This window comes from Rhamphochromis sp. 'chilingali' (assembly GCF_963969265.1).
Source record: "Rhamphochromis sp. 'chilingali' genome assembly, chromosome: 11".
In the NCBI taxonomy this organism is placed as follows: Eukaryota; Metazoa; Chordata; class Actinopteri; order Cichliformes; family Cichlidae; genus Rhamphochromis; species Rhamphochromis sp. 'chilingali'.
In genome coordinates, this window is record NC_137938.1 from 22,571,858 (window position 1) to 22,597,698 (window position 25,841).

At 43.7% G+C, this 25,841-nt stretch overlaps 1 protein-coding gene across 2 annotated transcripts in view; it reads right to left on the bottom strand.

The window, feature by feature from the left end:
• The window catches only part of efna4 (ephrin A4), a 35,413-nt gene extending 10,175 nt beyond the window's left edge, over positions 1-25,238 (bottom strand). For both annotated transcript variants that reach the window (XM_080896716.1, XM_080896715.1), the window contains exons 1-2: positions 24,700-25,238; positions 4,562-4,860 (exon numbers count right to left, since the gene is read on the bottom strand). In XM_080896716.1, coding sequence (XP_080752842.1) covers positions 4,562-4,860; positions 24,700-24,824 — 424 coding nt within the window. In that variant the 5' untranslated portion in view covers positions 24,825-25,238. The remainder of the gene's footprint in view (positions 1-4,561; positions 4,861-24,699) is intronic.
• Between the last annotated feature and the right edge of the window lie 603 nt (positions 25,239-25,841).

Here is a 25,841-nt window from a genome sequence, read left to right on the forward strand (position 1 = left end):
TGTATTAACAGTTCAAGCTAGCGGTGGTGTAATGGTGAGGGATATTTTCTTTGCACACTTTGGACACCTTACTACAAACATTGTTTATTTATTTATTTATTTATTTTTTTTGGAAGTACAAACATTGTTTAAAACACCACAGCTTACCTGAGCATTGTTGCTGGCCATGTCTATCCCTTTATGACTACAGCAGGATAAGGCACAAATCATCTTAACCTGGTTTCTTGAACATGAAAATCTGTTTGGTGTACTTAAATGAACTCCACGGTCACTAGATCTGAATGCAACATCGGATGTGGTGGAACGATAGATTCACATCACAGAGACAAGAACTCTGCAGCATGTGTGACGCTATCACGTCAATATGAACCAAAACGTTCCTAGCACTTCGTTGAAAATGTGCCCTGCCTCTCCCCACCGCAGGGAAAAGGGTAACACCACCTGGGTCTGGGTGCAGTTCCCCCCTCCAGGGGCAAGGGTACCTAGACCCGGTTAGTAGAGTACGCTTGGGGAGTGTGATCGTGTATACAGCGTCCCTTTATGTCTGTCTCCACGTCGGTTGAGTGTGAAGTACATATGAGAGCATGAGGGTGGGAATGGATGTTTGTGTCTGTGTGTGCCTGTATGTCTGTGTCTATATGTCAGGTTGGGTATCAGACGCCACCTCTCTGGGGACATCTCGGGCCCTCCAAGGTTTGGAGGCCTATCTCCACCCACCACCACTTCCCCTGCCGGTGGCGGACTCCCTCAGGTATCGGTGCGTTGGTGGTTCTTTGTATCTGGGGGTGGGTGTCCGGGTACACACCGGCTCACTCCTTGGCGGCCGCTTATTGGGGCTCGCTCGGGCCACTTTGGAGGTGGGGTGCCCCCGGCCTCTCGGCCTGGGGCTCGGTCACTCAGGCACAGCTGGCTGCCGGCGGAGCTCACGGGCGCGTCACTGCAACTCCCCCTGGCTTCTGCTCCGCGGCTGCTGAATGAGCTCTCATCTGGGACTCTCCTTAGCTCTTACTGGGACAGTGGCGCGGCTGCCCCTCTGTTGGTCTTCCTTGGTCTCTTGTGTTCTGGGTGCCTCTGGATGTCTGGAGTTTTGATCTCCTCCATACCTGCTTGATACCATAGAGGACAGGGCTGTGGCTCCCCACACTCTCTAGCAGATCATTACATGGAGAAACCTTTGGAATGCAAGCATGCTGATCCACACAGGTATGCACACAGGTGTACACATGGGTATTCACAGATGCGGACTACAGCTTTCTTGGCTGCTGCCTCAAAGCACACTGTGCGCTGTCTATCTTGCGTGCTGCACAATATCGTTTATTATTTAGTATCTACTGATATCTACTGCTAGCTAGTTTATTGTGATGGTGCTTTTTTTTTTTTTTATTATTATGTTGCTCTTTGTTGTTTGCTGTCTCCCCTGTTTTTTTTGTTTTCTTTCTCTCCATACAGGTGACCCAGGAGTTTTTTTTTTTTTTTTTTTTTTTTTTTCTTTCTTCCCCCCCTTCTCACCGTCTCTTCTCCCCTTTGGTTTTCTTTCTTCCTCTCCCCCTCTTTCTTTCATTCTTTCCCCCTGTCCTATTAAAAAAAAACAAAAAAAAAAAGGATGACAAAGGATGAACTGAAGCTCCGCCATCACGTGATGTCACATGCTGCTGTTTCTGATGTCACTTCCAAAAAAAAAAAAAAAAAAAAAAAAAAAAAAAAAGACCTATGAAAAATCCAAATCTATGCCATCTTTCACATTTTCCAAAACTGTCCAGTGGGCTCGATTAGGGTCTTTGCTGGGCCAATTCTGGCCCCCAGGTCTTGTGTTTGACACCCCTGACCTACAGTATAAAAGCAGATATTACATGACCACTATGACTGTTCTCTGGTGTCTGACCAGTATAAAGCTGGTATGATGGTGAAAACTGGGTGAAAAAAAGCGTCACTCTCCATCACTCTAAGTGACATTTCCTTCTTGAAGCAAATCCTGTAACTCAGCAGTTACATGCTGAAACATATTTGGAAGACTTATATTAATAAATTATCTAAATAGTAAAAAAAAAAAAAAAGAAAAAAAAGAAAATGTGCCACGAAGAATTAAGGGAGCCACCAGTAAAGAGCAGTAAAAACTGTAAAAGGAATGAGTGTGCTTGTTATTAGCAACGCTGTTTTGATTCCATTGTGGTTTTTGAGGGCCCTGTATAGTGGAAAAAGTGACACGCTCCAGTCTTTTTGTTAAATGGTGAAAAAAAATGCATTGCAATTTTATGACACTGGGCTCTGAATTATGTCCATCAGTTCATAATGTTTCAACTCAAAGCTTTTGTTAACTGTTTCTGCGTTTTCCTATTTGTAATAATTTACTGGTGACTCTCCAAATGTCAAGTCCTTTGTTCGTTTCCTCGGCTTTCCTTTATCTGCCGCATTTTTCAAATTTCTTGTGATTGTTGTCAAAGCAGTGAGATCTGTTGTTCTAAGCTCTCTTTGTCACCATTACTCTGGCCACTGTTGGGAAGAGCTGACTATCAGAGGATGTAAAGGTGTTTCCTGTTTTTGGGGATCTAGATATGGAGACCCAATGGGTCTTGGTCAGCAGGGTGAGCAGTAGGGCAGAGACCAGGAGGCAGTGGGTTGTCACTGTCATAGTCTGTGGGAGAGATGAGCTGGGCCCGGCTCAGACTCAGCCAACTAATGCCATTAGTGTTTCTAATACCATTGTACTGTTCTCCCGGGCTAATGCCATTATGCAGTCTCCGGTGCTGCGGGCCCATTCAGTGCACACACCCCAGAGCCAGACATTTGGACCAACTTTACGCCTTATCTTTGATGTGGACAAAACACACACAATCGCCCAAAGCCCGATGTGACCCAAACCAGGGGGTAAGACCTATTGTTGCTTTTCTGTGAACTGGCATGAACTACCACAATAGCCCAGTGTGCATGTGCGTACATACATACGTTTGTGTGTGTGTGTTAGTGTGCGTGAGCGTGTCTCATACCCTCACAATGCTCCATTGTCCCTCAGACCGCAGCAGTAATTTATGTAAAGATTCTTTCTTTTCCTTCATTTCCATCCATCACTTTTGTTGTTCCCCACTTTTCTCTCTCCCATTTGGGTTCCACTCATCCATCCTCCCATCCCTTTCTCCCCCCACCCTTCCCGTACTGTGAGACTGTGTCCATCTTTTGCTCTTTTTCTCCCCGTGTCACTCTTCCACGCTTCTCTACCTCCGTCTGCTTCTCTGCCTGCCTTTTTTTCCTCCCTCGCTGTCACCGTGTATTGATCTCGATTTCTTCCACCTACACTTTTTTGTCTCTTTGTTGTCACCCTTCCGTACTATGCATTCGCTTGACTCTTTCATTTTCTGCTTTCGTTTCATGCCCTCCCTCCTCTTGGACTTATACCAGAAGTTGTAAAAAAGCAAGCAAAAAAAAAAAGGCAACTGATTTTACAGCCACTAAGCCATCTTCTGTATCTTTCCCTCCCTTTTTTTCCCTCCAGTGGTTTGAAATAAATGAGTGAGGGGAGAGGATTGCAGGAGGATGTCACGGAGAAACCATCACTTAAATTGTACAACAGCCTACAGGTTTATGAAAACATCATATTAATGTCATTCAGCATGAATTTATGGATAACATTAATGGCATTCAGAAAGCTGCAGTTTGCCGACACTCATAAAAAACACGTTGGCTTAAGCAACAGTGAAACCTTTTTATCCTTTAAATAAGGCTTTCTGGCCGCCACATCATCTCCTGCACAGGTGTCTTTGCACAGACTGATGAACTGAAACATTAAATATTTAGATTTCTTTTTCTTTTGGGGCTGTTTTATTAGGGTGTAAGGAGCTGGAGCGAATATTCATTGTTTCACTTAAACACGATCATAAAAATGATGACAGATTATGCGCAGCAAAAACGTATACTATTGATCTTATTTAAATAATCACGTGACAAAGGCTGGGAATTAATATCAATACCATATCGATGCTTCTGAAATGCCAACTGTAGTGCTGAAATGCCCCGAAATGTGCCATTAGGAGTTAGATAGAAACAAAATAATGATTAATACTAATGATTTTAGATGCTTAACTCATATTAATACTTAACATTTATTTAATATTAAATACTTCAGATTCAAAGCAACATTCTTCTTATGCTAAACTAAAAATCAGATGGTGTTTGTTGGCTGGACAAAAAATCTCAGGGCACTGATATAATGGAAAAATTTGTATCCATTTATTCATATTTCTGGAAACTGACAAGAATCAAAGCAACAAATAACAACAACAACTTGCAGACCGATTTGTCTGCATATAAGCTTCAAAATTGTTGCATATTAAGACATGTTTGACTTTTGATATCTCTAAAAATCAGACAATTAAGTTAGGAATTTTTTGTATGGCTGCTAAATAACTAACGGTGTATCTATTTGTTATATCTGTCACATGACTGATCATCAAACATCAGGCATGTCAGAAAATTTCATATAACACTGAGCTCAAGCTGTGATATGTTTGACTCTCTAAATCGGTTTACCCTCTCCCAACACACAAAAACATACACATCATCTACTCACAGCTGTAGTAGTAGTGTCTCCCTGGCAGAAACTCAAACCCCAGTGAGAAGGGCGTGAACCTTTGGATCTTTTCTGAGAAGCGCACTGGTCCATATGGAGCAAAAGGGGTGTTACACTCCCACCTCTTGATGGCCCCCCTGGTCTCTACACAGCCTTGGAACGACTCTTCTCCCACCAGGTAGAGGGCAAGGGTCTCCGGCTGCCCGTGACCCACGGCCTCCTCGTTGGGGTAGTGGGGGCAGTGGATGTCCAGGTAATCGTTGAAATTCAGCTGGACAGACAGATCACCTGCTGTTAACCTGGAAGGAAGAACGACAACGGCATTAATACTGCATGTAGCAATTAGAGACTGATACATGACTGAAGGAGGGGGGAGGCAGTGATAGACTGCAGACACGTAGAGAAAGAGCGAAAGAAAGGACAGGAATTCCACAATTTTCCAAATCCACATCCAACACTTGTGACAGGCAATAAAACAACATTTTGATCTTTTTTAATACAAGAATTTGGTGGGATTCAAATGCTACAGCTACACTTCTGGACCAGTGACGATGCTGAGTGTCAGCTAGAGAGAGCAAAAATTCCTCACATGCTAATTAAGACCACTGAGGGGAGTTCAGCGTAAAATAAACTCGACTCCCTCTCCTTTCCACTCTCCCACTGCACAGCACAGATAGACAGATAGATGTGTGTACAAACGTAAGCGGATGTGCATGTGCATGTACAACCATGTCAGTCAAGGCTGACTGGAGTTTGGCATAACAACAACTCTGGACAAGACAGCATCATTAGGACAGAGCAGCTGCATAATGTGCGATCTTTCAGAGCGAGGATTCTGACTTCCTGTCAGCCCGCAGTATAAAGAGTTTCCCATGTACAAGCTAATATGTGAATGAAAGAATGAGAATAAAGTCAGAAGGGAAGAAGATGTAAGACAAAGCAAGAGAGGTTAACTTAACATAAAGATATCATAAGACTTCATGAAAGAACAAAGAGGGAGACAAGAAATAGGAAGGGAAACGTGTGACAAATGGAGGAAAGGCCTGTGAGTGATGAAGAGACATGAGACGAGTCCCACAGGCAGACAGGAGGTTGGTGAAAAGAAAGTTTTGGAGACAGGATGAAGAAAAGCTGGAACAAAAATATGTTTAAAAAGAAGCCAAAGGAAGAAGTTGGACATACAGGTGCAAAAAGTGGAGTAAAGAGAAAAGTAAAGTGTTTTAATTAGTGACCCCAGAGAGCCTGAGTGCAGACACACAGAGAGAAGAACAACGGAGTGGAAGAAGAGAGGAGACGGACTTTAATTGGTTTCCTCTTCGCATGGAGTGCAGGAGCAAAGAATGAGGGGCAGAATGTGGCTTGGGCAGAAGGTTCAGGTCCGTCAGTGGGAGTCTTTATAGAGGGGTGACAGAGCGGAGGAGAGAGGAAGGAGTGCTGGGAGTCAGTCAAGGGGAACATGGGAGGGAAAAGGAGCGTGGAATGGGGAGGGGATGGCGGTGGTGGTGCACGGCAGAGTACTCTGAAGTTAAGTAGGCGGACAGAGAGTAGACCAAAAGAATAAATAAGAGGAAGAAATCAGTGTGGAGAAGGAGGAGGATGAGACAGAAGTGATGCAAGCCAAAATGAAACGGATAGAAATGACAGGAAGCAAGAGACTGAGACGGTCCAACAAATCTGCAGAGAGTATCAAAGATGGATGGAGCAATGAGAGGAGAAATGACAAGAGTGTCGGCGAGAAGGAGGCCAAAGCTCAAAAAGTAGAATAGAAATGAGCGTTGTGTTAACTCTGAAGCTGAGCACGTGTGCAGCAGGTGTGTATTTCTGTGTGAGACCACAAAAGCAGAAAGGCATGTGTGACTGTGTGTGTGTGTGTGTGTGTGTGTGTGTGTGTGTCTTGGGGATGCAGGTGAGACCCTGGAGGCAAATCTCACCAAAGCTGCTTCCTGCTCAATAGCGACCGTGCAGAATTGGCAATCTATCCACAGGACAGGACACCATCGATCAGGATCCCTCGCTCAGGACACACACGCGCACACACACTCTCCCCTGATCAATATCCCCTCTGTGCACGTGTGTTTGTGTGCGCAGTTATGTGCGACAGCTCTATTACCTGTGCGCTCTAATTACAGCCATAGAAAAGCACTTGAATTTCTAATTAAGAGAACGCTAACGCAAAAAAAGCACATACACACAAGCACAACACTACATTTACTTTTCATACTACCCGTGGTGATTTTTAAAGCCCCTCTGGGGCAGAGAAATGTTTGCTTAGGTGCGCCAGCTGTGGAAGTGTGTGTGCAGGTGTGTGCGTGTATGTGCATGTAATAATAGACGTGTGCTGTGTCAACATGCTGCACCCCCTGCTATACATGTCATTCAGCTCCAGCTTCTTCTGCATTCCTTAGGTCCTGTTTTCCCCACCCAAAAGCCCACTACGCATTTTTCCTTACTCCCTGCTTCTACTCCATCTCCTCCCTTGTTGTTCTCCGCTCTGGATGACGTGAACCCATCCTCCATCTATTTCTTCAGCCTGCATTCTCCCTCCTATTTTTGACTTCTCTCTATCCCATATTACCCCACTCGCTACCCCACACAACCTTGCAACCTTGGGTTGCACCATATGTATGCCAGCAATTACAGAGTTGGTGTGCTGTACTGATGTCAAACTGTCAGCCCTCTTTCTTGCCTCTTCCACCCCCCCTCTCTGGTCCTAGTAGGCTTGGGTACGCCCTAATTACACTCAGCATCCTCCCCTCCTGCCAGCTGCCATGCAGCAGACTGGTGACAGCACAGGGGCATCATGGGAGCACTGTGGAGCTGTGGGTGTCATAGAACAGAGCGCTGAAGCAGCCTATCGGTGGGAGAAACCTATGGAAGCAACAAAGAGGATTGGCTGGGTCCAGAGGGAGAGGGAAAAGGCACAGAACACACACTCACTGCATTTTGGCACACGTTGGCGGGAATACACACAAACACATGTTCACAAGCACCAGGACATGAAAGTACTTCAGGAGAATAAAACATGCTCTGTCCCTCATGCCACAGGGCTATCAATGACACCCTTCTCAGGACTGGTGCAAGCTTGTGGTTGATAAAGAAAAATCTCACAGAGGAGCAGAATCAAAAATAACATGCTGGGTTCTTCAGTGAAGAACTTGAAAAGACCAACATTTATCCCTTTATAATCACAGGAAATCAAATGCGGAATTGAAAGACTGAACATAGCTGACATGCTGCGGATGTGTCCATGTAAATGTGTGCAGACAAAGGCAAAAGTGTGCGTGTGCGATAATAATGAAATGCAGGGAGTTCACTGTGGCAGAGACCTTTGATCCTTTAATATGAGAGAATAATTAAAGGAGCAACAATCTTGCAACACAGCTTCAGGAATACAGAAAGGATACTTGATCACGCACAGCAGCTGCATGCTATGCATCTCGAATATACTAGAGCACTTAACGAAAGTACTTCACATAAACACCGGGGATACAAATATTCTGCTATAATGAAAATGCTAATAACATACTTACACTGTACTGTGCATGCCGAATGAATGCAGGAAATGTATATATACAGTCAGAGTACAGTAGGTTAAATAAACAAAGCCCTTAGTAAAAGCTTATTGGTTCCTTCAGGTGACAATAGGAGGCCAGAAGGCTTGGTCTAGCTTCACTCCTTCTTTGGCCAATCACAGCAGGATGACTGTTAACTCTGGGCACTACGCTGACTAGGCACAGCACGCCATGGTCACCCTACCTTGGCTAGGCATAGCGTGACACAGTTTCAGTCTTCATGTTGGATACTGTAGTAACACAGATCTTTGGTGCTTTCAAGAAAGATACGCTTTTAAAGTGTTGTTCCTTTTTCTTTTCTTTGTGCATTGCACGATGGGTGGGAAATCACCTTGATGATGAAAGATGAGTGGGTGCAAGGTGAGTCATTACTCAAAATGAATAACGCAACTTCAATATTCACATACAACCATAATGACTGTCATAGTTTTTAATTATTGTTACTGTTAATGAACATTAACACAAACACTGTACTCTTGACCAGCTACAAACTGTCTTGCGACTCATAACCTTGAAGGGAATGGAAACCCATGGAGTCATATTGGCTTTATTGCACCATAAAATTTAATGCAACTGTACTCTGCTGTAGCATAAACTGTTCCATTAAGTACAGAATTTGCAGTCAGTTTTGACACTGGAGTCGATGATACAAAGTTTCTCAGGCAAACTTACTCATTAGCGAATGAGCTATCTGACAAGCTTGCTTAGCAGGATGCAGAGGCTGAAATATACTGAAATTTGTTTGGGCTTTTGCCTTAATTGGATAGTGGCAGTGGAGGTGGACTGGAAAGTGGGGAAAGAGAGAGGGGAAGACACGCGGCAAAGGATTGGTCGGACTCAAACCCGAGCCGCTGCTTTATGGCCATGCCATACAGCATGTGGTCAGATGCTCACCCATAAACCTGAAATACGGAAAAATATTACCAATGCCCCACCAGCCACAGCAGCTCTGCAATTAGCTCTACCCAATATGTAATCAACCCACAGACTGTATGTAAAAGATGGACTGAACCTCTGAGTCTGAAAAATAATTCCAGTGTTTCTTAAACCACCAAAGTCACCAAAAACAGTCAAAAACAAAACAAACTAACAAACAAAAACAATGAATTGAGCTAATATTTAGGGTGTGGCTACTTATGGATTTTTTTTAAAATTTATGTATATTTTTATTTTGCAAAAAAAAAAAAAAATATATATATATATATTTAGTTTTTTTTTTTCCATCAACACGTTCACTAAGCACTCCATTTTTATAACGTTTCCCGGCAATTGTTTTAGACTTTAAAGGGTTAAAACGGGAATTTGAAAATGCATCTTTTACATACAGTCTACTTCTAATTTCTATCGGCTTCACAAAGACATACAGTCATGTAAAAATGATTTTTGCATTGCTGCATGTAGTCCTGTATTTTGCCCCCACCGGAATTAAAGTAAGTAGCAGCCAGGTGCTGCTAATCCTGATTTACTGAGCATTAGTCAGGAGTGGTTGTCCCATCAGCCCAAGGTCAGCCCATGCAATGCCCACAGAAACTGTAGGAAAAACCCAAAAAGCAAAGAGCTACATGTCACATGGCAACACAGCTTAGGTCTTTATGTGAAGGCTTTGGAGAGACAACACCAAAGCAGAGATGTTCAGCCAAAACTCTCAGAAACCCAAACACATCATACCATCAACCTCATACCAACTATGAAGCATGGTGGTGGAGGGGTGATTTCGACTTGTTTTGAGGCACAGGGCCAGGGCACTTCACTGTTCTTGAGTCAATCATGAACTCATGATCATGTATACCGAAGTGTTCCAGAGTCAAATGTGAGCACATCTGTCTGACAGCCAAATCTTGGCTGAAATTGGGTCATGTAACAGGATGATAATCCGAAGCACAGCAACAAATCTACAATAAAATGACTGAAGAAGAAAAGAAAAGTGCTGCAATGGCCTAATTAAAGCCAGTTAAAGACTTCAACCTGACTGAAAATCTTTGATGGGACATTAAGAGATCTGTGTATGAACAAATGCCCAAAAACCTCGAAGAACTAAACACCAAAATTCCTTCTCAATGATGTGAGAGACTGATAAAGTCATGCCCAAAATTATTGCTTCAAGTTATTGCTGCTAAATGTCATTCTACAAACTGATTTTTTTCAATATGTTTTGGTACCAAATGATAACAACCAGGCACTGAATCACAATTAACTGCTACTAGAGACAGATTTGATTACAGAAGACATGAAAGATGACTGAAAGTGAGCACAACTAATACCAATACATTTTTCAAGTTAATATGTCTGTTTTGGGAAGACTTTTATAGGACGAGCTGCAATGCAGCTCAACTGATGGAAAGTATGGGAGATTTCATGACAAAGAGAGCCCAAAGACAGTACAGTAGAGAAAAGGGAATGAGCCAGATAACTGAAGAGTCTTTCCTTGAGGTCTGCAAAGCTTCAGTTAACTCCTACTCTACAGGCTATCCTATTTTCAAAAGGAAATTGTGGAGATTCTCAGTCAGCTGGGTCATGGTAGGTTATATCTAAAATGAACTTCTTCAGTTCTATCTAACTGGTTTGGAGGATGCCTGGGAGTCCTTCCCAGTCAGTAACAACTGAAGAAGCCTGAGAGGTGAAACTTCTTGAAGAAACTCAAGCAGATTGAGCAGTACTTTGATACTCAATACTTTTTGTTAGAATTTGGTTCTAACCTTGCTGTTCACCATGTCCCTTTCTCCCAGTCGATTACTCTTTACATAAACGTAAAAGAAAACAGAATGAGGGCCCCTCCACCCCCCGTTCCCAAAGCCGTGCCCCCCTCCATGCTCACACAAAGCCTTACTGTGTCCAGAGCCCAAACACCAATGTTGTGTCTAACCTGGTGCTTACTCCCCTCAACGCACACAAACAAGGATGTCACCCCCCACCTCTGACCATCTGGGCCCCCCCCCCCCACGACCCCGCCTGCCCAGCTGGCTCAGAAATCCTTAAACAACCCTCCTACCACCCCACATCCTCAACACTCTGCAAACCCCACCTCTTTAGATTCTCAGTGTCATCAAACTGTGGCCAAACACTGATCAACCACTCCTCACAGAGAGGAAAGAGAGACTTAAGGGAAATAAGCTGCCGTGCTTATCTACCCTTTCCTGTCTGGTATGCCTCTACACAAGTGTGTATGCATTTGTGTGTCTCTGCTTTGTTCAAGGTCAGCAGGAAGTGTTGCTCTCCTCTCCACCAGACCTTTTGCTTTTCTACAAACTCCCAATCTCCAAATGTGAGTGCTGCGCGAACTTTCCTGCTACATTTTCCCCCTCCTGTCTCTGTCTGTTTTATCTTCATATGCAAGTTCTGAGCACTTTTGCATTAATATGCATTAGGATCTAGGTGGCTTTCCACCACTGCTCAACATTTCCCAGGAAATTCCTGTGTCATCACCCAGGCAAAAAACCTCCGTCCTCAAAAGGATATGTGTGTCCACATGTTCAAATACACTGCATTGTGCTTTAATATGAGTATGTAAGCGCTTATAATGATGGCTGTGGGTGTGCATATGTGAGTAAACTAGATGAAGTGATTGGTTGCACCTTTCCTGCCCTCCAGGCTCTATTAAATGACCAGAAGGCACAGGGTATTCATACCTCTTCACTTCTCATTCAAACTGTGTGAATCAGCAGGTTGCCTCATGGAACCACATTCGCTATCAATTCCCAGACACTGATAAAATACACAGATACACAAACACACAGCCTTGCTGCTTCAGGCCTAAAGGACTCTCAGCCTTAGGTAAAGACAGAGTCTATTTTCTGCCTGTTACGGCAAAGGTTCTCTTCAGTTTGTGTATATGTGTCTGTTCTATGAGACTCAGCAGCACAACAGGATGCATAGCTATGGCCAGCAGAGCTGAAGAAAATTGCCCAATTCAGGCCCAGAGGACCCATCAGTATGGAAACCAATTCATCGGAGCCATTTTGATATGGCAGGATGTCTGCAGAAACCATCATCCCCTTCTGTGACAGACCTCTCTCATACACGGGCACAACTCGCCATGTGTGGTCCAGTCTGATCCAAAAATAAGCTTTCCAGTGATTTTTTTCCTTTGAGGTATGAAATTACGGTCTACAGCATAAATGGCCAAGAGTGCAGTCTGGCAGTCTATGGGTCCTTTTTCTTTTTAATTTTCACCAATTGGCCAGAAACAGTGTATGGCGAAATGTTGCCTCACTATACCCACCAGCGCTGCAGCAGCTAAAAGTCTGGCTCCACTCTCTCACCTTCCCTGAGCGGTAGCGGCCACACTTTTAAGATTAGTGTAAGGGAGAAAAGAGGCAGAAGGCGAAGAGTTTGAGCTCTCGTGAAGAGAAGAGTGATGGTGAAAGTGTGCGCGCGCACGGCTAAAAAAAAAAAAAAAATGTGCACGGGACGAGAGCAGAGTGCATGGACGAAAAGGGGGTGTACAAAGGGGGGTAAATAAGGTCAGTCGTGCCGTTGCTAGGACAACCACCAATCTGGAGCTGGGACTGGTTCCAAGCCAACGCCCCACCCATCCATCCGTCGTTCTAGCCGTCCTTTTCCTGCATCTCTCGGTCGGACAGCCTAAACCTCAGAGTAATGAGTGCTCTCCATGTTTCTGCAGTCTAAATGGAGCTGCAGAATAAATACAGGGCTGATTTGTAAAGGTGCCAGGCTCAGACACATAAACTAGCTACAGTACCTCACCGCCAAGACGCTGACAGGAATGACATATGACGAGAGGTGGGGAACAATGACAACTATGATGGGTGGACACCAAGACCAATGATTCAAACTATTTATAATATCTATCAAAGCGTATTGCTACAAAGTGGCAGCTGGGCTCATCTGCTGTGTCAACATCATGTGTCTAATATTTATGTATTGCTGGCTGGGCCCTTTGGATTTGCACAGTTCCAGAGCAGACAGATCCATCTATATTCAGAAACCGTCATGCTAAAGTTGAGTAAATGGACTATAAAAAGGTTTGTTATACAGAGTTGCCAGTGTTGCCATGCCAATAGACTGTACGGTGCATTGTAAAAGGGCACATTGGCAAGCTTCTTAACAGTTAAAAAAAAAACAAGAAAAAGTATCTGTTAGTCTGCTTTATACACATGTGTTTAAAATGGAAACAATAGTCAGAATGACTCCATAGTTGGATCGTCACTGTCCGCATCCATAGGCTGTCATACATTCTGAGTTTCTGTCTGTCCTTTGAATGATAAAACGAGGATTTGACAACTCTGAAGGTGAAGGCTGCTTTGAAATTTTATAGAAAGGTTCTGTTTCTGTGCCACTTTTATGAAACTCAAATGCTCTAAATTGGCATTCAATCAAATGTGACCCATTTTTGTAGCAGTATTTGGAGTGAATGTGGTTTTTTTTGTGATGATGTCTGTTGTTGGTGCCATTTCTCATGTTGCATAAACGAACATTGTTAAACCAATATTTTGTAATTTTTTTTACTGACTTCTTCTCTTCCATTCAGTCTTTGTAGTATACCCTCTACACTCTCATCTATTATTTAACTATACTTAACTACACTTACATGAGCCCCGGGTCTTTCAGCCCACCTGTGTAAGTGGGTTAAGGAGGACATGCAAGCGACACCCCATAGACACACATTTGCTCAGATGCACTCAATATAGTGAAAAGGGCGCTCATAAAGCACATACACTCAGCCAATAAATCAGACTTGGCTTTAAGAATCCATCATTTACTAAGTAGGTCACAGTTCTGATGCTGTAGACACTCTTTCCCATTTGTGTACTCTGTTTTTTCCCCTCCCTCGCCATGATGAGAAGGTCAATGCTGGATAGGCAGCCTAGTCCATTTATCCCAGGTGTGCATTCCTTCTCACTTTCCCAGTGTCTGATTATTTGGTGGTTGTTACCTTAGGAATGGCCAGTTGGAGGCCTAGAGCTGTCTTTCTGTCTGTCACTCACACACATGCACACACACACATACATACACAGTTAAGACATGTCAAGGAAACCTGCTCTAATACAACCAACAGGCTTGAATAATTTAAACAGAGGGAAGGAGAGGAAGGGAGACGATGGAGAGAGAAGGATTGGAGAGGCATACGAGTTAAGGAGTAAATAGAGTGAGCTGGTCCCTTTCAGTCTCTGTCTCCCGGTGAACTTATTTAGAAACTTCTATTCTTGGTTTCACTCTCATCTTCTGTCTTTCACCCCATCTTAAGCAGGTCTCATTTCCTTCACCAGTCAGTGTGTCTACACCTTCTTCACCATTCCTCTTCCTCCGAATGCTTCTTCCATCCTCGTTTTACCCACTTTGCCCTCCCTCCCTCTCTGTTTATCTAAGCACTTTCACGGTCACTGCTTTGGAATCCCAGGAGTCTAAACTGCCCCCTTCCCTCTCCCTTCCCACCATCACAGCCGATCCACGCTTCTCTCTCCCTCTCCATCTTTTTCCGTCACAACGGTTAAGATTCATATCGCTCTGTGTGTCGGGGGTATGGAGGGTCCCCTTTATTTCCCCTCAAGGCAGCCAGCTTTGTCCTGTTCTAGTCACGCACAGCCACCCACCCTGCCCCACCCTGCCCCTCACACTCATGAACACATATTCCCACCAGGGGTAGGACACTTACAGAGCCCGATACAATCAAAAGAGCCGAGAACAAAAATACTACATTATTGCCAAGTCTGCATGGGGTTTCGGCTAGGGTTTGGATAAGACTGTTGAATATGTTTTATTAAATTGAGCATATACAGCATTTTTAGCTCAAGTACATGAGCTCGAGAGTGTGAAATAAAAATTTATACTCTTGACACTTAGCTTGATTTAAAAGTCTGCCTTGAAGCCGGATGCCTCTGAATTTCTTAGAGGGGCCAGTTGTGTTCCACAACACTGATGAAAGGTTCAGACACAATAAGAGGAGGGGTGGTGGTGGTGGTGGTGGTGGTGGTGAGGATTTAGGAGCAGAAAGGAAGGAAATGGTGAGGGTCAAGAGAAGCGGTGCAGACGCTAACGTGGTGCTAATAACAGCCTGGCATTGGACTGGGATTAACTGATTAATTTGGGATTAAAGATGACTGGTCGCTACTTTAAGTAATGAACCAGAATGACCCAAAATTACAAGATTAACACACAGGAGGCATGGTATGTGTGACTGTGGGTGAGTGTTCTTTGTTTCTTAACAGCAAAGCGACACGCGCTGCGACAAATACTACAAAAACTCACTTGTTTAGGTGTTAATTATGAACCTTTGATGAAGAACAACAAGGCCCTCACCAAATTTCCATTCTGCAGGCAAATCCATCACATCGATAAATGCAATAAACAAACGCAGCGAGTGAGTGATTTTGCGGCTTTTATGACTAGGCATTTGTCACCGGGTGTATTTTAGGGGAACGCACAGATTAATTCTGCGATCATAAACGCGCAGCATCTGCTACAGTGTTTTGAGAAGCGCACCGTGCACAAGAACTCCATTTCCAGCTGAATAGGGGAGCAATGAGATTCATGAGTTCTACTGCTACAAGGCCACAACTATGGAGATTTGGGACAAAGCTAGTTCCATCCATTCAGCACAAAACGCAACCACCATTCCCGATACTCCTAGACTATCAACGATTCAAAAAAATAAAAGTTTACTTAAAGGATTAAAGAAAACACAAGTTAAGCCCTTAAAAAACTAAGTGGCGGATAAAGCATAACTAAAATTGAGCTGGTTTTCACAGTATTTCCCCCCCCACGCTATGCACAGTAACACAACATGGCGAGATACCAAACTAATAACACACAGATTATTAAGAGATACATATGTGCTTGTGCACATTTAAAAAGTGAACACAGTAGGGGGTTAACCGATGGCAATTATATAGCTACAATTACATAGCAGAGTTGATCAAATAAGGAATTCTGAAAAATAAAGCCCACTTTTCCTTGAACTCATAAATAAAAGATCTCATTGGAACAAAATGTTGAGGAAAGAGGTGGAAAAAAGGAACAAGGGAGAGAAAAATAGCAGTCAGAGTACCAGGAGACAAGCATCAAGCTGTGCATCACTGCACCCCCCCTCCCCCCAAAAAAAATCATGTGGTACAGGTTATTGCAACAACAAAAGCAAATCTTGTCTGCATGCACGCACATGCCCCCCCCCCCCCCAAAAAACAAACAAACAAACAACAAAACAAAACAGAACAAAAACCATATCTTCATCTTAGTGAAGTCCTCAAAGAATTGCTGGTGTTTATTTCTTTAATAAGCATGTGTTATTATATTATGTCTCGGTGGCAATCAGGTAAAGACTGTAGCGCAAACTGAAAGCAGCGTCAGGTCTAAACGCAGCGTGGTCCCTACGTGGCTTCTCCCCAGAGTCCGAGCATCCATGAGCGAGCGTATATGCAGGCAGGGTGACGGTAGCGTGTGTGAGCCTCTCTACGACACCTGTATACATGGCTGCGTCACGGTGAGTGTGTGAGTAAGCCCCTGTGTGTGTGTGTGTGTGTGTGTGTGTGTGTGTGTGTGTGTGTGTGTGTGTGTGTGTGTGTGGAGGGAGGGGTGGAGAGAGGGTTTGCTCCTCACGCCTTCTTGTGACAGTGATAGTAATACCTGCTGACATCCTTTCTTCCCTCTCTCCCTCTCTCCTCATCCCTCCATCCCTGGGGGCCTCCCTGAGCTGTTTTGGGAGTTGAAATCTGTTGACTCTTTCACTACCATCGTCTCCTTAACGCACTCTCTATCCCTCACTTTTCTCCACTGCAGGTCTAATGTTTTTACCATCTCTCGGGGCTGACGAAAAAAAAAAATGAAGCAGGCAAGGCAGCGTGTATATTCATTTGTGGTGTGTGTGGCAGCGCAAAGAGAAACAGAAGCGAAATGTTTCTGCACGTGTTTTACATCACTGGGGGGAGCGCTGCACAGTATGCTGTGCTACCACACTTCTGGGAGGCAATACCAAAATAATATTAGTTTTTGTTCCACCATGGAAAAGTCTCCTAAAAATAAATAAATAAATAATACAGAAGAGTCATAATATCAACACAGCACAACATTTGTCATGTGATCTATCTGGAAATCTCAAAGGACGGGATAAAAAGTGGCTTTAGGAAATAGGAATACTTGTGTATGTGTAGCTGAAAGTGTTACTCGAAACTTTTCTGTAACAACTATAAAAAGAGAGCAAAAATGAAACATACACCCCATAAGTACACACACATGTTCACACCCCTTTACATATCTTTTTAAATCTAAGGATTTCTTTGTTGTGTGTAGATAAAGTGTACACAGCCACACCTATAGCTTTAAAAAAAAAAAAAAATCCTTTATACACACCACCAGAATACATAATTGCTAATACTTATCAAAAAGCTGCGAGTTAGCAGCTTGCACAAAACATTCCCCGTAATCAGAATATGGGAATTTATGCTATTCTGTGCTTTTAAGCATTTTCCTCACACATTCTGTAACAGAATTCATTTTTATATAAAAGAAAATTATTTTAAATCCTCCATTATACACCCCCCACGACAGAACGCCAGAGTGCCTTATTATTATTACATCAAGCACATTTATGATATTTCCCCAAATCGTAATAAATGTAGCTTAAAAGCACCACTTCGCAGACACTTTGTGACACGTGAAAGAGGGGATTTAAACCTGAGACAGATTTGTGGGGCTCTTTACTTTAATCCAGTGACACACTGCAGCGTTAAAATCAAACACATGAATATTAAGACTTTTAAAAAGACATCAAGCCCATAGACCTCTACTGGTTATGTGACACATGAGAGAAGCACTCCTGAAGTCGCAGATTTATGATGAAAACACAAAAGTTGTCCGCTAACAAGGCAAAAAGTTAGAGTTTTGCAAGAAAAATGGCTGTCCTGTCTGCACCTGATGACTGTGACTCTCAATTAGTGACCAAAACAAGTGAGTCATTGCACGGAAATACGCACAAAGCACAGCTTTCACACACAAAAGCAGGAGCAATTTCTAGGAAACTGGCTTGGAGATTCTGTGTGAACATCTAAGCAATTATCAAGAAACACTTCTGGAGTGAATGTACTTAAGCATCCTTAAAGAATATAGAGATATGATGGCAAACATGTCTCAGTGCCCTCCTGGTAGTGAGGACCTTGTCTGGTACAATAATCCTGATTCCAGCTACAGCCTTTTGCTTTGCCTCGGTCAATACTAATTCAATTTCTGTCAGCGGGAATTCCCAAGTTGCCTCTTGGCAGGATCTCTGAGCCGAGAGAAAGAGTACAGCGAGAGGCTATAGGTACATGCGGACGCGTTTCTGCCTGCACGCGTAATAAAATGAGAATGAAATATTCGAAAATGCACATATGGGCCAAACAGCGAGCAGATTGCTTTGTTTTGGTCAAGCTCAGAGTGACGGCGTTTCCCACAGTTTACAAATTCTTGCGTGCCAATTTAATTGGCGTTTTGTACGTCAAAGGACTACACAGCTCGCCTGACACTTACAACAATGACATCTCATTGTGTGTCGTGAATGAATGAATGCGCTCCTGCTCAGTGCTCACCAACAGCCCTTTACCACCATAACCACCCTCTTCACACACATGCGCCACAGCAGCCATTTTGTGCCAAAGCTGGGCTGCACCGTGCCAACTGAGCTGCAGACATCACTGAACCTCATTTCATTCCACAGCTGTTCCACCCCACTTGGAGACATTCACACAATGCAACTTATTACAGCTTAATGCAACCTAATATTGATGTATGTGTGTACACAGAGAAACAGGGCAGCGTGGGGAGAGAAATTGGGAAAGAGATGGGTCCATATGCAGTCTAGCGATAATGCAAGAAGCCGGCGATAATATCTGGGTGTTAAATTGGTATCGATTGACTAAATATCCTGACCAGGAGGAGAGAGCGGCCGTCCTTTCATGCTTGTACACCATGTCTGCTCCGACTGCTCCAAGCTGCACTGTGACTATCTGATCCATTTTAATACAGACATCCTCACTGCTAGGCCCCAAACCTCATTTTCAGCACAGTGTGCTCGAGTCTTCCTATGCATGTGTATCTCAGCGTTCACTTCAAATGCAAAGATTAGTTTTGTCGTGCAACGATTATGCTGGTTTCATTCTAAGGTATATCACTAAACAGTGAAATAGAGGATTACTGATTTCACACAGATGTACACATGAAAGGTGAGGGAAGCAGTGTGGTAGATACCTCTAAATATTTCTGGAAAGACTTGCTGGAGATAGTTAGGCCATGTGGCATTTCAAAGTTGCACAATACTCTTATTTGCAAGCCCCACCTTAAAAAAAGCCAAGCATCCACAGACAATATTACGCCTTTTTCCTCGAACACTTTAGTCACACCTAAAATCAACTAACGAGTGGAAACAAAACAATGACCTATTTAGATGCGAGGCTGTTGGTAAATGTTCCCACAGCTACATACTGCTGACCGGAACAGACGATTTTTCCTGTTAAACCATTTTCACTACTTGCTGTGAGATGAAGGGAAGTTTGGAGAAAAGTAAAAAAAAAAAAAAAAAAAAAAGAGACAAAAGCACCTCCAACCCCCCCCCAAAAAAGAAAAACAACCCAGATGAATTATGTGCAAGATCAGAAATGAATCAAAGCCTTGAGTGGTTTAATGGGGCTGGGTATCCTCGTGCATTTCTGGGTTTTGTTTTTCCAGAACTTACACTTATCACACTGCATCTCTTCAAGGAAACAAAGACTTCCCTTTTACGCTAACCAGCCAGTAAGAGCCACAAGCTTGCACGCACAGACACACACACAGGCACGCACACACCTCTGACAGAGCTATTGTTCCAGTGAAATGAACTTCAACCAACAACAACGACGACACCCAACGTCAATTCTCAGGCATTCAAATCACTAAAAATCACTGCCTTGCATTGTTTTCTGACAGAGATGAAGAAGCTCGAGTGTACACAGAAGTTAACTCAACCACAGTTTACCTCCAGATAATAGACTCGATACCACAAACAAACAGACAAAGCGCATTTACAAAGACAGATAACGCACACAATTGCACTCGCAAAGGCGGTTCTATATCTGCACAGACCACAGCGCAGCGGCGAAGTCAGACAATAGGCACTGACACGGAGAAGGGAGAGAGACACTGATGCAGCTATGACAGATGAGAAAGAGAAAGAGACATGAAGTGATATTCAGAGAACGAGGAAGAGAGAGTGTGTGTGTGTGTGTGTGTGTGTGTGTGTGTGTGTGTGTGTGTGTGTGTGTGTGTGAGTGTGAGAGAGAGTGAGTGAGAGAGAGGGGGACTGCTTTGTTAGCAGGACCGGGAATAAAGTGGTAATTACCTCACTGTGGGTTTGTTGATTATAGTTCAGCCAGGTTCTCCATGTTAATCATTTACCAGGGGAAGATAGAGATTAGTACATAGACAGACACAGAGAGAAGAGAAAGCAATCCGAGGAACGTATTCATTTGCATGTCCAATCTACAGAGGGGTAATAGATGCAGACAGATCGCTGGATGAAGGAATAAAATAACGAGAAGAAAGAAATCAGTCTAAAAGTGCAATCATCATCCTTGACAAGACACAATTACAACTTATCTGCTTTTATTTTACTGTATATTGCATGCGTCTGTTTGTGCAATCCCACAGATCAGTTACGTGTGTGTGTGTACGTGAGTGCAGCTATGGTATGCAGAATGTGATTTACTTTGGTATTTAAACTGGATCATTCACAAGTGCACACAGACGGAAATGATGCATAAACAGAGCAGAGATTACACGGAGGACTTATGAGGGCAGCTTTCAATAAAGATACAGAAAACCAATACAAATATTCATCACCTCATGCCCCGTTTAAACATGCTTCACTGGCTTAGAGCTCACCCTAGGTCTTTGTGTGAGCGGGTGAGAGACGGGGGGAGAAAGAAAGAAAGAAAAAAAAAGAGAGGGAGCGCGAGAGCTCAGAGGGGTCTGGTCTGATGTTTTATAAAGATTAAGTTTGTGTCCAAACTTTCAGAGCGAGTTCAAGTCTGAGCAAGTGAGGATGCAGGTAAGGAAAACTGGTTACGATGTTTCTGTCGCGGGTTTTAAATGTTAATGTCATTTACAATTAAAACTACGCTTGTCTGCCTCTACGCAAATTCGGAAACAAAAAAATTGGGGTGCGGAGAAAGCAAAGGAGCTGGCACGCAGAGACTGAAGCTTGAGCTGTGATCCAGGGGAACTGTTGCAACAAGTTTTCATCCTCTCCGGGCAGATAGGAGGGAAAGCAATAGTACAAGTGAGTGCCAAGAACCAGAAAATGGAGTAGGTGATTAAAGCTCCAGGTATGGGTGACATTTATTCTCGTTACAGATGTATGAGCAGCCCAATCTTTCAAGCCATTTCTTGTCCCCCAAGAAGTGTAATTCAATCCCTAAAGTTTTGATGCTTTGAGTAAACTTCCTGACGGCTCCTGAGCGAATTTATGAGGATGCATGCAGCGCAAAAAGCAGACACAGCTGTATCTGCAAATAGGCTGGTCAACGTGTTTGGCCCAACAGGTTTAAAAGCTCTCCGTGGAACACAAGAAGAAGCTGAATACACCAATAAACCAGTCTGAGCTTGTGGCTCAGGGGGGAGCTAAGGTAAACTGTCAGCACTCACAAATACACACACACTCAAGCTTTGAGCACTGGGGTTATATTATTATACTAACCTTTAACTGCTCCAGGAAGTAAAAAATAATTTCTCTTCTAATAAGGAACTATTGCTCTGAGAGAGACACGGTTATAAAATGGAGAGCGATCGTAAACCGTGTTCATAAAAAATCATAAAAGAGGGCGATCGAACCACTGGAGCCCCACAAAAGAAAGAGGCAGGGGTATCCGATTCTGCAATGTTCAACGCCGACCCCGCAGTCAGTCTATCACTTTCATTTCAGAGCTTCATTTTTCAATATAGGGGGTGCTAAATGTGTGCCAGTTAAAGTGTTTCATTGAGCCTTTGTTACAAGCATATTAGCCAGCAAAGAACAGAGCAGTGAAGCCCTACAGTCTCCACTTCACTGCCCTTGCTTCATTAAAACTATAAATCTAGATGTTGTAGGGAAAGGTGAAGGCCAGAGATGGGATCCTGTCGTTCATATTAAAAAGAGTTCGTTTTTCCACCAGCTACAGTTGTTATAAGCAGCTTAAGCATTTGTTTTAAGCTAGTCTTTAGATGCTTTCCCAGATTCACATGTGACAGGAATAATGTTGCCATGAATACACTCAATCACTTATTGTTAGTTCATGAATGTGCAAAATACAATTTCTTACATTTCCAAAGAAGGTTGGTGCATGGGGTCAAATTTATTATCAATATTTTACCAATAAATCAAGCAAAGCCAGTTCTACACAAAACTATGAACTGTTTTTAGCTTGTAAAGCTATAATGTTTACAACATTTACAGAGGAATGTTAGTGTGTATCTCAAGTCATGCGTCTGGCAACATGGAGAATGATGATCCAAGATTAACTCTCTTTAAGTCCCGTTTCATCAACTCCAAAAGAAAACGAGGCTTTTCTCTTACTTAGTATACCTCTGGTCACCATCTTTGACCTGCTGCTGGTTTTGTGTCGCCCAGGTAGCCCAAAGATGATGGACTTACCAGAGCCATTTTAGCAAGAATCAAAGCACTGAAACTAAATCTCAGCCACAACAGTGAGCTGAAAGATGTTAAACAAGGCAATGTAGAATGGGAATGGATGAAATAACACAAAGTTATGCTGAAAATGTCAAAAAAAAGAGGTTTTACACGGTTATTAATAACAGTTACACTGTAATCTGTTGCAGCACTGCGGACAAAAAAAAAGCAGGAAGCCAATCGTGGTTATTTTCTGACTGTCTGTGCTCAGAATGTCAGACGCAGTCTTTGGCTCTCTTATTGCTACGTTGATCCAACAAAATCACGGCTCTCGTGTCCCTGTGCTCCTCTTCCCCTCACCTGGCTGCATTTACAGGCCTCAGGACAACTTGGCTGGCTCGTTGGCTGGCAGCTAATAGAAAATATGGTATGGGAAAATGACTGAAGCTCAACTAATCACACAGCCAATATCCATCACTGGGCTGGAGGGAGTTGTGAGACATAAAGAGGAGAAGGAGGAGTGAGGGAGTGCAGACAAAAGATGAAAGGAGAAGGCTGTAACAAGGGAGGTAATGAAGAGAGAGGAGAGGAGAGGAGAGGAGAGGAGAGGAGAGGAGAGGAGAGGAGAGGAGAGGAGAGGAGAGGAAAATCCTTGTGGTAAACCCAGGGGATTCTGGACTTGGTGCAGCATCACGGCACCACTGATAGCTTTGTGATTGGGTGGTGTTGCTGATGAGAGTGATTCTCTGCCACAGTGGGTTACTCTCCACCGTGATGCTGATGGCATTGTGATTGCGTGGTGTTGCAGCAGACTGTGTGGCCATGCCACAGGCTGTGACCATTCATCCCTGAATCTCTGGAGAACAAGAAGGTGCTTCCTAATCCTCAGTGTTTCTGTCCACCACATTTCTGTCAGATCCCAATTACATGACTGAGTTTTCCCCCACATGCACACACCGGGTATAACCTCCACTACAAGAGCCTGCCCCCTAGACAAAGGAGCTCTTGGGGAAATTAATAGTCCCAGGAGTCACATTTCTGTCAGATTTTGAGCATCTACAAATGTAAAATCATAAAGATAAAACAGTTACTGACAGAGCAATCTCTGTGGCCAACGGCTAAGTAAAAAGGTCGTTCATCTGAAAGAGCGTTTGGGGACTCTGGCCTCTGAGAGAGCAAGAGTCTAGAAAAACGTGTAAGAGAGTCGCGAATGTGTTCTGGTGGGCAGTAGCCCGTCAGGCCCTGCAGGTCTCCCACCTCAAACCTTCAATTAGCAAGCACTGGAACACCTGGATCAGCAGGTGAGCCACACTCTGCCTGGCTAATGGCCCCAATCAACCCATTACACACACACAGCTTCCCCTTACCTGACTACATATTCGCTTATGCACAGCAGCACTTTAGACTTTAATATACACCTGTGTCCTGAGAATGCTATCTAGGGCACTATTCAGAACAAACACTTAGGAAGAAACCCTTACTTCTGCCTTTCTATAAGTAGCATAATCACTAACTCCAAGAAGCAGCAGACAGGTGAAAGCCACGGTTAGAGTGTGGTCAATATGATAAAGATAACTGGCTGCGGCAAGGAGGTGAGATCACTCAGGTCTCTCTCAAGTGGACCGAGGGTTCCACTGTACTCACAGAGTTGAGACTACTTGATTTAAAGGAAACAGCCTGATAGCTTTTGGTGCAGGTTTGACCTGCTTCCCTCCCTACTGCATTTAAGTAAACATTGACGTGAGCTGGTACATAGCTGAGATTCTTTTAAACAACTAAAGCCTGAGTCATTCACAAGGCATCATTAAAGATGTTGTGCAATGGCATGAAAGTGCAAGTTCAGACCAGCTATGTTTATTCTCACCTAAACTGGTAGATTAAACCAAATCTGGACCCCTTAACAGTGAACATTTATTTGGTCACTAGTGATGAAAATAAAACAGCCTTCTCGTTTTGTACCAAGAGAAGCGTCATTACGCGCATAGACTCCCCCTCCTCACCTTGTGTTTGTAGAGTTCCAAAACACGGTGTGCCTTTTGGCCACAACAGCTGATATTATATTGAAGAAGACAATCGTAGCTTTCCAAGCAGGCGGAGTTCCGAGTGTCCACAGCAAGGTGCCCATCCTGGCCGCTGCGGAAAGGTTCTGCACCGGCTGGGAGTGGTGCGCAAAATCAGGTGACGAGACCCGACGCAAAGGAGCTCCGCGAACAACTTTCTTCAGGAGCTTCAGCAACTCATGAACAAACTCACACTTTAGCGTCAACTGCTGCTGCAGCTTCCCATGATGCAACAACGTGAAGTGATGTCCCTCACAAAAAAAAGTTAACAATTACAGGCTGCAAAGAAGGTGTGCACCACCACAGAGAAACGTTGCTGAGCGCGTCTCCACACTGCGCATCGTGGTTTAAGAGTGAGCTCTAGTCACTGTAATGACTTAAAAATAAAAAGACTGACTTTAAAGCTTGGGGATTCGAGTACAGTAATAGGGCAGAATATAAATTTAAACTGTCAGATGGTTTGGCAGCAACAGGCTACGGAACGCTGGAAGGGCGGATGCGCTGGGCCGAGGGCGGTGCCGGGGAAACTTTAGGCCAATCACTCAACAAGGGTGTGGCCATGTTATTGTACTGCAGCGCAAAGTTAAATCCTTGGGAGGTGCGCCCACTGGTGTGGGGAGACAGATTGTCACTGTTCCAGTTTTTCAGGAAAACCTGGGTTCTTCTTAGTGGACCGAATAGTTTCACTTATTCAGTCTCATTACTCAGCAGCAAACACCACTTTTGTTGTTGGGTGTCTGCTCAAAGGTAAGCAGCTGACTGATACAAAAAGAAAGCGTCCTTTGTCCTCTCCTGAAATTTCTTTTCAGTCCTTATTGTACAGCCCCAAGTAGGCCAACACTGTATGGTGAAGTGGTGCATTCAAGTACCCAACACAGGATAACAGCAGGGAGCCACAGCATCTCCGTAACTGGTGTCTGCAAGAGCTACATTTAGTTCAACCACTCTTGGCTGGATGGTGTTTGTGTGTGTGTGTGTGTATGCTGTGATAAGTATTAATTCTCTGGTTGTTGTCAAACACCCCAGGGGAGGGTGTAGCGACAGTAATCACAACGCCTCCATGGGCGAAAGCCACTGGTGGT